Source organism: Dasypus novemcinctus, chromosome 29 (genome assembly GCF_030445035.2).
Source record: "Dasypus novemcinctus isolate mDasNov1 chromosome 29, mDasNov1.1.hap2, whole genome shotgun sequence".
Lineage (NCBI taxonomy): Eukaryota > Metazoa > Chordata > Mammalia > Cingulata > Dasypodidae > Dasypus > Dasypus novemcinctus.
Genome location: NC_080701.1, coordinates 23,443,030 through 23,461,864, shown reverse-complemented (window position 1 = coordinate 23,461,864; position 18,835 = coordinate 23,443,030). Strand labels below are relative to the sequence as shown.

Here is an 18,835-nt window from a genome sequence, read left to right as displayed (position 1 = left end):
GAGACTTTTTCAAGGCTAACATAGCAAGAAAGTCTCCCAGTGGGTTAGGATTGCTGAACCTAGACAAAAGAATTGGCTAATTAATCCACTCTTTAAAGGTTTTGATTTAAATCTTAAGTCAACAAGTGTAAGTGTTTAATGCCATTAAAATGCAAGACAGTAATTTTCCATTGCTGATTTAAATCTTGTGTGCCTTATATAACTATGTTTTCAGAAATGTATGCCCTCATACCACCACTCTGAACCTCTGAACCATTTGGCTTTCACTTTATTTTATGACTACATGAATGTAAGTACTCATATGTATGTATATACACGTATGTACAAAACTTTACATGCACTATAACCATGCTTTCCTAATACAGATTTCTAGTTTGGTTCTTCCAGTCTTTTCATATATATGTTTTCATCACATATATAAGCAAATGATTTAAGAAATATTAAGCTTATTTTTCTTTGTGAAGCAGGTAAAAATCAAAATTCAATATTATACTTTTATATTAAAAGCAGATTTCAAAGATCTGAAAAAAATCCATATCAGTAAGTGCCAAGGGGCATAGAGTATTTCTTTTTGGAGTAATTAAATTGTTCTAAAATTTTTGAGATGACTGTAAAAATTGTGATTATATTAAAGTCAGTGATTATATACTTTGGATAGAATAGCTAGAAACAGCAGCTATGTACAGTTGGTGAAGCATAGAGAGATTAAGAGGTGAGGAATTTTCTCATTTATCTGTTTTTTGTTGTTTATTATTATTATTATTGAAATAAAGAAAATGCTCTAATAATGACTGAAGTGATGAGCACACAACTATCTGTTTATAGAAAATACCATTGATTGTACACTTTGGATGAATTGTATGCTTTATTGATATGTATCAATAAAATTGATTTCCTTTTTTTTTTAAAAAAAAGACATATATATCTTCCTACATAAGGACTGGTGACAGGTTAATCCTAAAAACAACATCATTAGATAACTGTTATTAGTTAATTATCTTTTTGTTATCATATGGGAAATAAATGCTGGTTATCGGGTTTAAATCCAGGCAATCTGATTTAGATAGTCATGACAGAATACAATATCTGTTTATTAGCATAATTTAACACAACTAAATAAAAATTAACATATTTTGTTACCATTTGTGGACCACACACAGTGCCATCAGCCACATAGGCATAATCCCTTCCATCTGATCTCACTGAAGACTCACTATCTATGGATATGCATACGTGATCTTGAATATAAGAATAAATTATAGGTTGACCATCACTTTTATAAGTACTCTTATGTGGCCAAACACATGCTAATTTTCCACAGAGAACATCCCTGGAAGAGAAAGACAGAAAATTCCTTATCATTTTGTCTTTTGATAACGTCAGATTCCAAATAAGTATTACAAGGATGATAACAAAAGTGCTGTTTAATTGGTGACATTAAACGAGATAAAAGCCAAAATAATGCTATCTTATCATGCACAACAAATGAATGCAAGTCAATTAACTAACATTCTAATAATTGCAATGCATACATTGAACTTAAATATGAAGACAACTCAAAAGTGTTCTCTAGCCTTCAGTTGTCTTAGAGTGCTCATATTTTACCACACTGATGTAGCTTGGCTGGTCTGGTTACTTATTACCCAACATCATTTGATGAGAGTAGCAGATGGCATTTGGTCTTTGAGCATTTTGATTAAGCCTATAGTCCCTGCCATTATCTCTAGCCAGGACATCTCTGTCTTATACAAAGTCTTCATTCTAATCATAAGCTTCTTTTAATACACCAATATTTCCAGTGCTTTGCATATGTCTTGAGAATTTAGGAAATTTTACATCTCATCTATACCACAAACATACCAAAGGATACTCCACAGATACCTTATTTAGACATACATAATCTGTCATTGGATAGAATACTGACTTCTGTAAGAGGCTTACTATATTCCCAGATTATGTCCTAAAAAATGATATATGTCCCTTCTTGCTCTTGGAAGTGCTTACATTTATCTTAAAAATCTCATCCTCAGTGGAAACAAGCATTCTTAGCTACTATGTGTGTCTTAACAAGAAAATATAAGTTTTATGATTCAATAAAATAGTCATTTTCTACATACATACTTTTGGTCACAAGGTAATGGTTGTGAATTTTTAAAACCACAGTTTCCAAATCTATCACGGAGAGAATTAACTTCTTTAAAACAGGCAAACGGAGCACCTTGAGTACCTTAAAATGCAAACATGTCAGTCAAATGATTATTCTGGTCCAAATGATTTTGTCAATTAAAGGTTAATGAAGCTTTAATTTCATAATCAAAACATCATGAGCTTTAACTACCTATCATGCTTATGCTACTGTGTGCTTCCCTCTCAATGCAAGTAGAAAGAAAAAATGATCTGACAGAAAACAGAAAAAGATTACAATTGCAGAAAGTTATATTATTGTTAAAAACAATGTGCTGACTTCCCAGTCACTCGAGGCAGTGGCATAAGATGTTCCAAATTTCCATTCCCCCACAGAATTTTTGAAGAACTAGCAAAAACTGGCAGATACGTGTTCCTCAAAACTCAGAAAACAGGTAAAGAGTTGTGGTAACTGGGTTAATGTGGCAGTTTGCGTCTTTTGTGGACCCCAGAAAATCCTGTTCTTAAAGTTAATCTATTCCTATGCATACAACACTATGGTATGTGGGAAATTTTGATTAAATTACTTCAGTTAAGGGCCTTTGATTAGATTGCATTACCTGGAGTGGGTCTTAATGCTCTGTAGCAGTTTGATATTATTTATGAATTCAAAAAAAAAAAAAGATATTGATTATGTTTGTAAACTGGTCTGTTCCTCTGAGCGTGATACCTTGTGATTTCATTAAATTCAAAGGCTTTATGTTTACTTGATTAAATCAAGATTAGGGCTTTGATTCGATCACATCTGTAGGGCGTGACTCAGGGTTGAGTCCTGTCCCCTTGGTGAGCTGATTGAAACAGATACTCACTCAAGAAGACACATACAAGATACACAGAAAGGAGAAGCCTCAAACAGCAAAGCCCCAGGAAGAGACATGAGCCCTCTGTCAGCCTACAGCTGAGATGGTAAGAAGCTGGGCCCACAGAGCCTTAAGAGGAAGAAGGAGGAGAGGGGAGGCAAGATGGTCGCTGAGTGAACTTGCCTTTGCGGTAGGTCCCGGGAGGAGACGGTTGGGCGCGGCTGCAGGCTCTCCAAGGCCAGGCTCTTTCGGGATTTTTGCAGGGCAGAAGTGCCTGGACATCGATTGGGTGGAAAGGTAACGGAGAGGATTGGTCTAGTAGATATAGTTTGGGTTCTATTGCCTGTGGGTGAGACCCGCGCGCGGGCTCCTCCCTGCTGCAGGTGGGGGGAGTCGCGGTTCAGCCCAGCGGCACCGCTTTTACACGGCTCTGAGCTCTCGAGGAGTTCACGAGCTCTGGGCGAGCTGTGCACGGGTTGATGCGACGGGTCGCCTTTGCAGTGCGATTTGGGAAGATAGACGGTGCTTTGTTGTGAAGCGGGAGAAACTTGTGATTGCGAACATAAACAACAGTGCTTCCGCCTGAAGCCCCGCCCCCAAAAGCCCGGCAGCCGGTCTCCGACCCAAATAGGCTGTAGGCAATAAAGAGACGTAATCGGAAAGTTGTATTAGGCTGCGGCAAGGGAGGGGGATACGTCTGGAAGCAGATTAGGGAATATTTTGCGAAGCTTGGGAAATACGATTTTCGAATCTGTTTTCGGCGTCACAGGCCGGGCTTCAGATCTGTACTAGCAAAGTGGCTGCGGTGTAGAGGTGCCCTCTAGTGGCAGAGGTTTGGAATCACAGGACGGGAGCTGTCTAAAAGCTGAAGTGAAATATACTAATGAGCCCAGCTAAGTAAATGAATTGCAGGGTTCAGTCATAATATAGAGTTTGCGGATCTGACTTCTCCCTTAAGGCTGGCACCCAGCTGAAGGGATCCCTGAGGGCTGTGTTACACTACGGGGCTCCCAGGCTTCCTGTAGACCAGATTGGAGAGTGCCAAGTCTGAATTCCCTAAAATCTGGTGGCCCACACCACAGAGACTCACATCTCTTGAGACCTCAATATCTCAGACTTTTCATCCCTGAATCCATCATGCACTGAGGTCCATCTGAGGTCCTTAAATGCCCTAGCCTTCAACGTTGGCATTCTTTCCTTATCGTTTCATTTTGTTTTGTTTTTATTTTCATTTTGACTTATTCTTTACTTTTTTCAATTTCCTGATTGCTAACACCGCATATCCCCTAGTCTTCTCTCACAGCATATCCCCCAAAGTCTTTCTTTTACTCAGTTATTTAAGGCTTTTTTTCGTGGTAGGTGCTGTGAAGTGGGTGTTTTAATTCTGGGTTGTGCATATCTGTTTTTTTTTTTCTTTCCCCTATCTGTTCCCCACCCCTTGCCCATCCCCTTTTACTTTCTTCCTCTCGTCCCTTCCCCCCCACTTTCTTTTTTTTTCTTTCTTTCTTTTTCTCTGTTGTCTCTCTCCCTCTTGTCCCTCATATTCTACTTAGTTTATTTTAACTCAATTATAAAATAGGTGCGGCAGGAAACACCTCACATTCGCTGGGGTTTTCTCATCCTCCACTGCCTCATTTCTGTGTGAACTGATTTAGCCTACCTGCACTATACTCTTTCCCCTACATCTTGATATCAGCCACCATCTACTGGCTCTCCCATATTCCACCTTCCACCTCCCTTTCTTCGATCCACGAAGGGTCTAAGTCTTAATTTCTAATACCTATGTTTTGTTTTCTGTCTGTTATCCACTCTTGAAACTATTACCATTTTTTTTTCTCTTTCCCTCTCTCACGAAATCAATAGCTTTTTAGCTCATACCATAATCCTCCCATATTCAATCACCTACCTCATAATAGGTACTCTACCTACTGCTATAACTCTACACAATTTACATAAATCTAACCTCCATCCTCCCAGATCTCATATTCTTGCTTTGTTAACATATATCACCAATATTACTTTACACTTTTCCCTTGCTTACACAATTGCCTTCCCCCAACACTAATACTTTCCTTTAAAGTGAACTTAACCAACAACAAGAAACTAGAATAAGAAGAAAAAAGTGACAAAGAGAAGATATAACACCTATGCAAAAATAACAGCTAATTAACCTCCAAGAGCAGACAAAGAACCTAAGGAACTGTTTAAATCCTTCAAGATAAAGAGATGACCAGAAAGCAACAAAAATCTACAAACCAAACCAGTAATCAGGAAAACATGGCTGAATCCAATCAACAAACCAATAATCACGAAGGGGAGCAAAACTTGGCACAAGCAATGAAAGATCTCAAAACATTTATCACCGACAAATTTGATGAAGTAATGAAAGAGGTTAACAACATGAAGACATCACTTGGAGGGGAAATTGCAGACATACGAAAAAACATAACAGATATGATGGGAATGAACACCACAGTTCAAGAAATCAAAAATACACTTGCAGCAAATATCAGCAGACTAGAAGAGACAGAGCAGAGAATTAGTGATGTGGAAGACAGTACTTCAGAAATCAAACAGATAGTAGAAGGGGTCAATAAGAAGATAGAAAAAATCCAATTAGGATTTAGGAACCTGAATGACAATGCAAAACACTCAAACATACGTATTATAGGCATTCCAGAAGGTGAAGAGAAGGGAAAGGGGTCAGAAGGAATGTTGCAGGAAATAATGGCTGAAAACTTCCCAAATCTACTGAAAGAGACAGATGTACATATCCAAGAAGCACAGCGCACTCCACAAGTCATAAACCCCAACAGGCCCACCCCAAAACATATACTTGTCAAATTATCCAATGCTCAAGACAAAGAGAAAATCCTAAAAGCAGCAAGAGAAAAGAAAACCATCACATACAAGGGAAGCTCAATTAGATTAAGTGCTGATTTCTCTTCTGAAACCATGGAGGCAAGAAGGCAGTGGTATGATATAGTCAAGGTACTAAAGGAAAGAAATTTCCAACCAAGAATACTCTATCCAGCTAAATTAGCATTCAAACATGATGGAGAGTTCAAAATATTCGCAGACAAACAGAAACTGAAAGAGTATACCAACAAGAAACCTCCCCTTCAAGAAATTCTAAAGGGAGTTCTACAGGAAGAAAGGAAAAAACAGGAAAGGCAGAGGTGGAGGAGAGTATAAGACCAACAACAATAACAAAAAAGACAAAAAAAAATATACAAACAAAATATGACAAACACAAATCCAATCAAAATATGGCTAGCATAAATAATTCCTTGATAGTAATAACACTGAATGTCAATGGATTAAACTCACCTATCAAAAGATTCAGACTGGGACATTGGATAAGGAAATATGACCCATCCATATGCTGTCTACAAGAGACACATCTTAGACCCAGAGACCCATGGAGATTGAAAGTGAATGGCTGGAAAACAATCATACAAGCTAACAATAACCAAAAAAAGGCAGGAGTAGCTATATTAATATCAGACAAAATAGACTTTAAATGTGAAACAATTGTGAGAGACAAAGAAGGATACTACATTTTAGTCAAAGGGAAAATCTGTCAAGAAGATCGAACAATCATAAATATCTATGCCCCTAACAAGGGTGCCTCTAAATACGTCAGGCAAATGCTGGAAAAACTAAGTGAAAGAATAGATACATCTACAATTATAGTGGGGGATTTTAATACACCACTATCAACTCTGGACAGAACATCTCAAAAGAGAATCACCAAAGAAACAAAACATCTGAATAGTATATTAGAGGAGCTGGATCTAATAGATATATATAGATCGCTACACCCAAACACAGCAGGATATACATTTTTCTCAAGCGCACATGGATCATTCTCCAAGATAGATCATATGCTAGGCCACAAAGAAAGGCTGAACGAATTCAGAAAGATTGAAATCATACAAAACATTATCTCTGACCACAGTGGACTCAAGCTGGAGATTTGCAAGGGACAGAAGCCTAGATTTCACACCACGATTTGGAAATTAAACAGCACACTCTTAGAAAAACAGTGGGTCAAAGAGGAAATCTCAAAAGAAATCAATGACTACCTTGAAACAAATGATAATGAGAACACAACATACCAAAATTTATGGGATGCAGCAAAAGCAGTACTGAGAGGGAAGTTTATAGCCATAAATTCATATATCAAAAAAGAAGAAAGAGCAAAAATTGAAGAACTAACTGCACATTTGAAGGAATTAGAAAAACAACAACAAAGTAACCCAACAGGAAGAAGAAGGAAGGAAATAACAAAGATAAGAGCAGAACTAAATGAAATAGAAAATAAGAAAGCACTTGAACAGATAAACAAGACCAAGAGCTGGTTTTTTGAGAAGATTAACAAAATTGACAAACCTTTAGCAACACTAACAAAGAAAAAAAGAGAGAAGATGCAAATACACAAAATAAGAAATGAGAAAGGCGATATCACCACTGACCCCACAGAAATAAAGACTATCATAAGAGGATATTTTAAAAAACTATATTCCAACAAAAATGACAATCTAGAGGAAATGGACAAATTCCTAGAAACACATAAGCAGCCCATATTGACAAAAGAAGAAATTGATGATCTTAACAAACCAATCACAAGCAGAGAGATAGAATCAGTTATTAAAAATCTCCCAACTAAGAAGAGCCCAGGGCCAGATGGCTTCAAAGGTGAATTCTACAAAACATTCCAGAAAGAACTGACACCAATCCTGCTGAAACTATTCCAAAAAATCGAAACAGAAAGAACATTACCCAACTCCTTCTATGATGCCAACATTACCCTAGTACCAAAGCCAAACAAAGACATCACAAGAAAGGAAAATTACAGACCAATTTCTCTAATGAATCTAGACGCAAAAATACTTAACAAAATACTTGCTAATCGTATTCAACAACACATTAAACGTATTATACACCACGACCAAGTGGGATTCATCCCAGGTATGCAAGGATGGTTCAACATAAGAAAATCAATCAACATAATACACCATATAAACAGATTGAAGGAAAAAAAATCACATGATTATATCTATTGATGCAGAAAAAGCATTTGACAAAATACAGCACCCTTTCTTGATAAAAACACTCCAAAAGATTGGAATACAAGGAAATTTTTTGAACATGATAAAGAGTATATATGAAAAACCTAAAGCCAATATTGTTTACAATGGAGAAATCCTAGACTCCTTCCCTCTAAACTCAGGAACAAGGCAAGGATGCCCACTGTCTCCGCTCCTATTTAACGTTGTCTTAGAAGTACTTGCTCGAGCACTGAGGCAAGAACCAGAAATAAAAGGCATTCAAATTGGAAAGGAAGAAGTCAAAATTTCATTATTTGCAGATGACATGATCCTATACATAGAAAACCCTGAGAGATCTACAACGAAGATTCTAGAACTCATAAATGAGTTTAGTAAAGTCGCAGGTTATAAGATCAATGCGCAAAAATCAGTAGCATTTCTGTACACTAATAATGAGCAAGATCAGGAGGAAATCAAGAAACAAATACGATTCACAATAGTAAATAAAAAAATCAAATACTTAGGAATAAATTTAACTAAAGAGGTAAAGAACTTATACACCGAGAACTATACAAGATTGTTCAAGGAAATCAAAGAAGACCTGAATAAATGGAAGACTATTCCTTGTTCATGAATAGGAAGACTGAATATTATTAAGATGTCTATCCTACCAAAACTGATCTACACATTCAATGCAATCCCAATAAAAATCAATGCAGCCTTCTTTAAGGAACTAGAAATACTAACTATGAAATTTATTTGGAAAGGAAAGAGACCCCGAATAGCCAAAGACATACTGAAAAAGAAAAACGAAATTGGAGGAATCACACTACCTGACTTCAAAACATACTACAAAGCTATGGTGGTGAAAACAGCATGGTATTGGCATAAGGAGAGACACATAGACCAATGGAATCGAATTGAAAGCTCTGATATAGAACCTCACATATACAGCCACATAACATTCGATAAAGCCACCAAACCCTCTCAACTGGGAGAGAGTGGCCTATTCAACAAATGGTGTCTGGAGAACTGGATAGCCATACGTAGAAGAATGAAAGAGGATTACCATCTCACACCTTATACAAAGATCAACTCAAGATGGATCAAAGACCTAAATATAAGAGCCAAGACCATAAAAACCTTAGAAAGCAGTGTAGGGAAACATCTACAGGACCTTGTAATAGGAAATGGATTTATGAATATCTCACCAAAAGCACGAGCAGCAAAAGAACTAATAGATAAATGGGACTTCCTCAAAATTAAAGCCTTCTGCACCTCAAAGGAGTTTGTCAAGAATGTAAAAAGGGAGCCCACACAGTGGGAGAAAATATTTGGCAATCATATATCTGATAAGAAACTTATAACGTGCATATATAAAGAACTTCTATATCTTGAAAATAAAAAGATAAACAACCCATTTAAAAAATGGGAAAAAGACTTAAACAGACACTTCTCCGAAGAAGAAATACAAATGGCAAGAAAGCACATGAAAAATTGTTCCAAATCTCTAGCTATCAGGGAAATGCAAATTAAAACCACAATGAGATACCATCTTACACCCATAAGATTGGCAGCTATGAAAAAAACAGAAGAATACAAGTGCTGGAGAGGATGTGAAGGAAGGGGAACACTCATCCACTGCTGGTGGGAATGCAGAAGGATCCAACCATTCTGGAGGACAGTATGGCGGTTTCTCAAAAAACTAGCCATAGATTTGCCATATGACCCAGCAATACCACTGCTGGGTATATACCTGGCAGAACTGAAAACAAGGACACAAACAGATATATGTACACCAATGTTCATAGCAGCATTGTTCACTATTGCCAAAAGTTGGAATCAACCCAAATGCCCATCAACAGATGAGTGGATCAATAAAATGTGGTATATACACACAATGGAATACTACTCGGCTGTAAGAACAAACACACTACAAACACATGTGATAACATGGATGAATCTTGAGAACCTTATGTTGAGTGAAGCAACCCAGACATTGAAGGACAAATACTACATGACCTCAATGATATGAAATAAACAAGCTGCCTTAGATAGCAAGAGAATGAACGATAGGCTTACAGGAAATTGGAGGGTGGAGGAAGGATATGAGCTGATGTCTGCAGGGGTGGAATTTAAGACGAGATGGTGGTAAGTATGAACACAAAAAAGAGATAAAAGGGGGGCAAGGGGTTGCCTTTGGTTGGGGCTTTGGGGGTTTGAGGGTGGCTGGGGAGGGACGGATGGGTAACATTGCCCAAAAGTGGGGGGAGGGAGGGGTAGCATACGAACACAGGAGAGGGTCAGGTGTTGGTGGAGAGTAAAATGCCGAGAAAATCATATCAAAATATAATAAAGAGGGTTACCTGTTTAGAATGCTCGGAGGGGAGGGTCTGATGCAGGACGGGCTCCTGGGGAATGTCTAAATGCTCATTCTGCCAGAGTGGGTGTCACCATGAGGTAGAAACCCAAGTAGTGAGAGTGGGGGTGGACCCACATCCTGAGGAGGACTAATGCCACCAAATAGAGGGAACTGTATCCCTCGAGAGAAAGGGTGGCTCCCAGGGCATTGGGGCAGTTCAGCAAGTTAGGCCCTGAACACTATTCCATCTATCTCTGGAAGTGGCTCCTCAGGAAACGGAGGTTGGCTGTCACTGTGGGCACCAAGGTGGAAGGGAAAATGGACATTAAATGTGTGGAACCAAGGTAAATGGGGGATAAGAGAGGAGTTTCTTGAGAGTACACAAGGATGGATATAAAACATGTAATATTACACCATAACATATAGGAGATGACAGACTGATAATGTAAACCATAATGTAAAACATAGGATAACTAAGAATGTAAAGAACTGTATATCCTAAAGTATGCACCATAATGTAAGCACAGATGTCACCTTGTTAGAAAGCTAATGTCTCAGACTCTGTACATCACGTTAAGTAAATATGATATGAATAGGGTGTAAGAGTATCGCTGTGGAAGGAAAAAGGTTTTGTGGTGGATGTATGGGAGTGCTGTATATTATATATACGCATTGCTGTGGTCTAGGACTCCTGTGAAGAGAAGCTGAATAATTAGAGGGGGGGAAAAAAAAAAAAAGATAGGATGTAGAATTTTTTCAAGTCAACATTCTTTATCTAAGTTCTTTATCTAACTTTATCCAAGTTCTTTATCTAACCTTTAAATCCATCGCTATATGCCATTCCCTAGTAAGGGACCATGACATTATATTGGGCTTCAAATTTCGGGGAGTTCTGGATCACAGAGTGTTTCAACAATGGCAATGGAGGGATACTGGTATGGGATACCAATGACAGGTAATATATGGCTGACAGGGAGCTGTACAGAACATATGTCCAGGGTGCATGGTAATGTTTGGATATACTCATAGTGGCAACAATTAAAACCACAGCAGGGGGGTTACTGGGTTCCTGGCCAATGGTGTTCTGTCGTGGTCCCTAGGGGAGCAGCGATAGTCTCCCAGGTACAGCGGCGGGGACCGGGATGGAGTGAGGGTTCAACAGTGAGCCCCTGATGCTAATGACTATGCTTGTGAGCCGATAAGCCTAAAATAAGAACAAGGCCTAGAGCAACATTGTGCCTGGGAATTTCCTCCTGTCAGCCTTCATGTTACTCAAATGTGGCCAGTCTCGAAGCCAAACTCAGCATGTAAATGCAATGCCTTCCCCCCAACGTGGGACATGACACCCGGGGATGAGCCTCCCTGGCACCGAGGGACCACTATCAACTACCAACTGATGATGCAACTGGAAAATGACCTTATACGGAAGGTTCAATGTGGATCAGCAGAATATCCCTGTCTACATAAAATAACATGACTTTAAAATGCTGTTTGACCTAGAGTAAGGGGGAAATGGAAAAGAGAAATGAGTTTATATGGCTACGAGTTTCTAAAAAAGAGTCTGGAGGCTGGCAGAAGGATTGCCCTCATGCACAACTGAGCAGAGTCAGAGAGACAGATAAAGCAGATACAACCCCCAGATATCGGTTCCTTCGAGGGCTAAAGAGACCCATGGGAGTTATGGTCATGGCCGATGGGGTTAACTACCAGGTCAGATGGCCCCTTTTTGGAACTGGTGTTTATGTGTGATGAATCTGGACTCAGATGGGATCTTCCTTCATAAGACTTTCATGCTAAGGTGATGGAGGTGCAGTTAATGTTGGGGTTTAAGATATATTTAGGGGATTTGAATCTCTGGACTGACAATGTGATAGCCAGGTCCTGAGCCTCAACAGACTCCAGCACCTACAATATGATTTATTGGACTTACCACACTCAGCTAAGATGGAGTTGAAGAAGGACAACCACCACACCATGGAGCCTAGAGAGATTACAACTGAAAGTGGGAGGATTGCATCCAACATCCATGTGGAATCTGAGCCTCCTCTTGACATAGAGGTGCAATGGACACAACCAATCCAATGTCCACATAGAAGAGGTGGCATTGGATTGGGAAAAGTGGACATGGTGGCTGATGGGTATGGGGAAAGGCAGGAAGAGATGAGAGGTGGAGGCGTCTTTGGGACATGGAGCTGCCCTGGATGGTGCTTCAGAGGCAATCACCGGACATTGTAAATCCTCACAGGGCCCACTGGATGGAATGGAAGAGAGTATGGGCCATGATGTGGACCATTGACTATGAGGTGCAGAGGTGCCCAAAGATGTACTTACCAAATCCAATGGATGTGTCATGATGATGGGAACGAGTGTTGCTGGGGGGGGGGGGGGGGAAGAGGTGGGGTGGGTTTGAATGGGACCTCACATATATATTTTTAATGTAATATTATTACAAAATCAATAAAAAATAAATAAATAAATAAAAGAGGAAAAAGGAAGGAGAGACCACACAGAAATTGCCTGCCATCTTGCTTCAACACATGGCAACAGACTTTAGTGAGGAAACTGCCTTGAGTTGGGCTCTTTAGGGCCTTGTAACTGTAACTTTTTACCCCAAATAAATACCCTTTATAAAAACCAACAGGGAAGCAGACTTGGCCCAATGGATAGGGTGTCCGTCTACCACATGGGAGGTCTGCAGTTCAAACCCCAGGCCTCCTTGACCTGTGTAGAGCTGACCCATGCGCAGTGCTGATGTGTGCAAGGAATTCCATGCCACGCAGGGGAGCCCCCTGCATAGGGGAGCCCCATGCACAAGGAGTGCGCCCCCTAAGGAGAGCTGCCCAGTGCAAAAGAAAGTTCAGCCTGCCCAGAAATGGTGCCACATACATGGAGAGCTGATGCAGCAAGATGTTGCAACAAAAAGAGACACAGATTCCCTTGCTACTGACAACAACAGAAGGGGACAAAGAAGAACACACAGCAAATGGACACACAGAACAGACAACTGGGGGGTGGGGGGAAGGGGAGAGAAATAAATAAATCTTAAAAAAATAAATAACAGATTTCTGGTACTTTTCATCAGCATCCTTTTGGCTGATTAATACTTCCTTTTCCAGGAATCTTTTATAAACAGAGGAATAAAAAGCCACATTCAAAGTAAAAAGCTGCAGAGACAAAGAGAAACCTCCAGAAGTTGAAATCAATGGACCCAGGAATGAGAAAAGCCATAGATGGAGCATTCTGAAGTTGAAAGCAATGAGGCCTGGAGGAGAGGGACACACTAGCCTATGCCACCATGTGCCTGATTTCCCACATTTGCAGCTCCAAGAGAAAGGATCTCCTGATGATGCCATAATTTGGACACTTTCACAATCTCAGATCTGTAAGCTTAAAACCTAATAAATCTCCATTTTAAAAGTCAACCCATTTCTGACATATTGCTCCTAGCAACCTTTAGCGAACTAAAATAGTAAGTGCCAACTGCCAAATCAAGAAAATACAACTTAAAACTTGTGGGAGAACCTTCTGGTGCCCTTACTGGCCTTTCCTCAACTCTCTCTGATGTACCATGGAGATGGCCTGTGTTCTCATTTTGGGTTCCTAGTCATATTCAAGAAGAAGAGTACCCCTATGCACATACTGGTGCCTTTATGTCAGAGCCAGTCTCCTGGTGGCAGCCTGAAAGACTTATCTTTGGGATGAAACTCACCTTGCACTTGTTCTCCTAGAATTTACTTTGCAGGAAGAAGAAGTTCATGAAGAGATAAGTCATAACAGTCTGGGGCAAAGGATTACTGGCTTTAATACATACAATAGCATACTGTGGAGAGGTAAAAAAATACTATTTAATAGGTAGTAGAGGAGGTATCTGGATTCCTATAAAAGAGCAGATATCTCAGGCCATGAACTCAAGCCCAGGACAAGATGCAGGCTCAGAAAAGACATAGAAGACCCCAAACTTTTGCCTTGGGCTGATCATCTTGATAAGAGGGCTGACCTCTGAAAGAGAGCACCAGCCAACAGGGAGCCAATTTGTAAAAACTGTGAAAGCTGTTTTTTGCAAAAGATTATTTATATTTGTTAGCTTCTGGCTCTCAAGGAAATCTCTATCATGTCCATAGCTGCATACAACTTAAGGAACAAAGAACTTAGGGATTAAATTCCAGAGCTAACAAGTTAAAACAGTAAAATGTACAGTGTGCAACAGAGGAATACAAGACAAACCAAAAAACAATAAATGATGGCCCCTCCAAAGGAAAGAGATAAAAATACAGAAACCATCAACCAAGACCACCAGAATTGGAAATACCAGACAAAAATTTTAAAAAGTTACCTTCAATAGTTTCATACAGATAAAGAAAACCACAGAGAAAGAACTAAAAAGCATCATGAAATGATGAAGGAACAATATGAAAATCTGAAGAGAGATAGAAAATGTAAAAAGGAACCAAATAGAAATACTGGAGTTGAAGACCACAAAAATGAAAAGAAAATCCCCTAGAGAGTTTCAACAGCAGATTAGAGCTGGTAGAAGAAAGAATTCATGACCTCAAAGATAAAACAATTGAAATGACTCAGGCTGAAGAGCATAAAGAAAAAAAGAATGAAACAAAGTGAACAGATCCTAAGAGACCTGAGCAGCACCACCTGGCATAAAAATATATGCATGATGGAAGTCCTAGAAGGAGAAGAAAAAGAGAAAAGGGCAGAAGGAATATTCACAGAAATAATGGCAAAAAATTTCCAAATTTAATAAAAGATATGAATATACACATTCAAGAATCCTAATAAATCACAAATAGGATAATCTGGGCAAGAGTGATGCCCAGACCACATTGTAGTCAAACCATTGAATGCCAAAAACAAGGCAAATATCTGAACGCTAAAAGAGAAAAAAGGGACTTCCTGGAATATTAAGTCTCAATTTCTCATCAGAAACCATGGAGGCAAGAATTCAGTGGGATGAAATTTTCAAAGGGCAAAAGGAAATAACTGGCAACCAAGAATTTTATATCTGCCAAGACTGTCTTTCCAAAGTGAGAGAAAGATTAAGACATTTTCAGAAAAACAAAAACTGGGGGAGCACCTCACCACTAGACCTGCCCTATAACAAGGGAATTCCTTAGACTGAAAGGAAAAGGTACTGGACTGTAGGTCAAAGAGGCATAAAGAAATAAAGATCTCCAGCTGAGGTAAGCAAATCGGTAATTACAAATACCAGTAACATGGTATGGTAATTTTTGTATGTAACTCACTTTTTCCTTCCTTACAGGTTCTAAAATGCAAAATTCTCAAAAAGTTATGATGTGTCTATGGTTTTAGTCAGATAAAGTATAAAGATATAAACTGTAACAAATAAAGAGTTTGGGGATAGAGAGGTATGGTAACAGTGTTTGGACAGTATGGTGGTACCTCAGAAAACTAAGTAGAGCAATACCATATGACTCAGCAACCTCACTACTGTATACCCCAAAGAGTTGAAAGCAAGGATTCAAACAGATATTTTTACACCAATGTTCATAGTAACATTATTCACATTTGTCACAAGATGGAAGCAACACAAGCATCCATCAAGTGATGAATGGGTAAACAAAATGTGGTGTATACATGCAATGGAATATCATTCCACTGTAGAAAAGAATGAAGTCCTGATATATGTGATAATATGAGTGAAACTTGAAGACATCATGTTGAGTGAAATAAGCCAGATATACAAAGACAAATGTCATATAAATTTACTGATTTGGAACAAGCAGGAAAAGCAAACTTAGAATCTAGAATATAGGTTACCAGGGGTCAGGGTGGGGATAGGGAATGGGAAGTTAAGGCTTAAAATGTACAGGATTATTATTTGGAATGATTGAAATGTTTTGAGAATGGATGGTCCTGATGGTTTCACAGCATTATGAGCACAATTAACAGCCCTGAAATATGTATCTGGATATGATTTAAAGGGATAATGTTAGATTGAATATATGGTAACAGAATACAAATTTTTAAAAATTCATGGAACTACAATATACAAACAATGAACCCTAAGTTAAAACATGGACTTTAATAGTAAAATTATAAAAATACAAAAATTAAAAAAAAAAGAAATACAGCCTTTCTTTAGAATTCCGTGGAGTGTGCTGTCATTCTTCCAAAAATCTTGCTATCAAATCACATGGCCTCTTTCTTCAGAAATTACACCTCTAAAATTATATGGTCTGCTGTATTTTAGTGAAGCTTGGACATTTTGCAGAACCCTTTCTTGCTCTTCTTCGTATTCAATGTTTACAATATTTCATGTCACTCAGTAATTAGAATTAAGCACTGCCCCTGGTTGTGGATCATGTATCCTGTAGAACCCAGAGAGGTGTAGTAGGTATTGTACTTCTATCTTCATGATATTAGGTGCAAGATGTAACAGTTTGTCTTCTCCCTGTGGTGATTCTCAGGGCATGCCTCCAGTCACTGGGCACCTAAAATTTTACTGATGTGACAGATCTCTGAATATTTCTAGGGTTTAATCTCTTGCCCTTTGTAGTTCATATGTTTGTTCTGTTAGTTTTCTTGTGTTTTTTATATTTTATTGGGTTAACATACATACAATGCAAAATTTCCCATTTTAACCATCATTGTTTGTACAATTCCAAGATTTTAATTACAGTCACAATATTGAACCACCAATATCACCATCTATTACCAAGACTTTTCATCACCCCAAACAGAAAGTCAACACCCATCAAATAATAACACCCAATTCCCACTCTCTGCCCAGCCACTGGTAACCTATAATGTACTCTTTCCTCTATCTATTTATTTACTACAGCTGTTTCATATAAATGAAATCATAACATATTTTTTCTTTTGTTTCTGACTTATATCACTCAACATGATGACTTCAAGAGTCATCAGAACTTCATTCCTATTTATGGCTGACTAATATTCCACTGCATGTATATACCACTTTTTAAAATCCATTCATCAGTTGCTTCTAACTTTTGGCTATTGTAAATAAGGCTGCTATGAGAATTGGTGTACAAATATGTGTTTGAATCCCTTTTTCAATTCATATCTGGAAGTGGAATTGCTGGGTCTTATGATAATTTTATACTTAACTTCCTGAGAAACTGCCAAACTGCTTCCCATGGCAACCACACCATTTTACATTCCCTCCAACAATAAACAAGTATTCCTAATTTTTTACATCCTCTTCAACACTTGTTATCTTCCTTTTTTTTTTTACTAGTAGACATTCTAGTGGGTGTGAAATGATATCTCATTGTGATTTTCATTTTCATTTCCCTAATGGCTAATGATATTGAGCATATTTTCATGTGCTTATTGGCCATTCATGTATTTTCTTTGGAGAAATGCCTATTTAAGTCTTTTGCCCCCTTTAAAAATTGGGTTGTTTTTTTTTTTGTTGTTGTTGTATTGTAGGGTTTCTTTACATAGTCTATCAGATACATGATTTCCAATATTTTCTCTCATGCTACAGGTTTTCTTTTCAATTCTTAATAATTGCCTTTGGTACATGGAAGTTTTTAATGTTGATGAAGCACAATTTATTTGTTTTCTTTTGTTGCTCATAGTTGGTGTCAGATCTAAGAATCTATTACCTAATACATGGTCCTAAAGATTTTCTCCTATGTCTCATGTTTTTTTTTTAACCAAGACCCTCAGTAAGCCAGCTATACTGTGCTTATTCAGCCTGATTAGTATAAAGGTATTATTGGATTGCATCAATGTGATATTTTGTGGAATATCAAACTCTTTATATAACAGAGGGCAAGAGAGTAAACATAGCTCTGGATCAACATCCTAAATTAATACTATTAACTACTCCATGAGAATGCTAGCTGTTTATAATACTCTTTCAAAATAAGAACTTAAACAAATACATTTGCCAAAATCAGTGGCTATACTCCTACCATATATACAAGGCCATGATAATCTACTCTAACTTAGGCACATCTGGCACAGAGTCTACTATTTGGTTGAGTTAGTGGTAGTTTACTACACCTTCCAGGGACCGTCTAGTTTCTTCAGGGATCAGATTGATGAATGAAATGTAGCTATGATGTAGTCCACTACCCTTAAATTTCTTAGACCTTTAACGCTGTCACTTTAAAATTTCTGGAAGGAGACAGTTAGAGAGGTTTCCTCCAGAGTCTTACTAAATAGGCCAAACATCCAATGTGGGTATTGCAAAAACTATTAACTACATCAAACTCAATTATGCATTCTGGGACTGGGAAATGACCACCAGATGGATTTGTAGACCTAGTGGACCCACTATAAACTGATATGTTCCCCAACTCTATTTATTGCTTGGCCCTTATTAGCCCCCACTCTCACAGGTAGATCAGGATGACACTACGTTTCTGGGTATCCATGCCAAGTCAGACTACATGTCCATTAGTCTTTTAAAAATCCATGGGGGGACT

The 18,835-nt window shown here is 38.4% G+C and overlaps 1 protein-coding gene across 2 annotated transcripts in view; it reads right to left on the bottom strand.

The window, feature by feature from the left end:
* Window positions 1-18,835, bottom strand: part of LOC101444863 (disintegrin and metalloproteinase domain-containing protein 18) — a 137,658-nt gene that overhangs the window by 25,750 nt on the left and 93,073 nt on the right. For both annotated transcript variants that reach the window (XM_058290088.1, XM_004475126.3), the window contains exons 15-16: window positions 2,122-2,227; window positions 1,141-1,330 (exon numbers count right to left, since the gene is read on the bottom strand). In XM_058290088.1, the coding sequence (XP_058146071.1) occupies window positions 1,141-1,330; window positions 2,122-2,227 (296 nt within the window). The remainder of the gene's footprint in view (window positions 1-1,140; window positions 1,331-2,121; window positions 2,228-18,835) is intronic.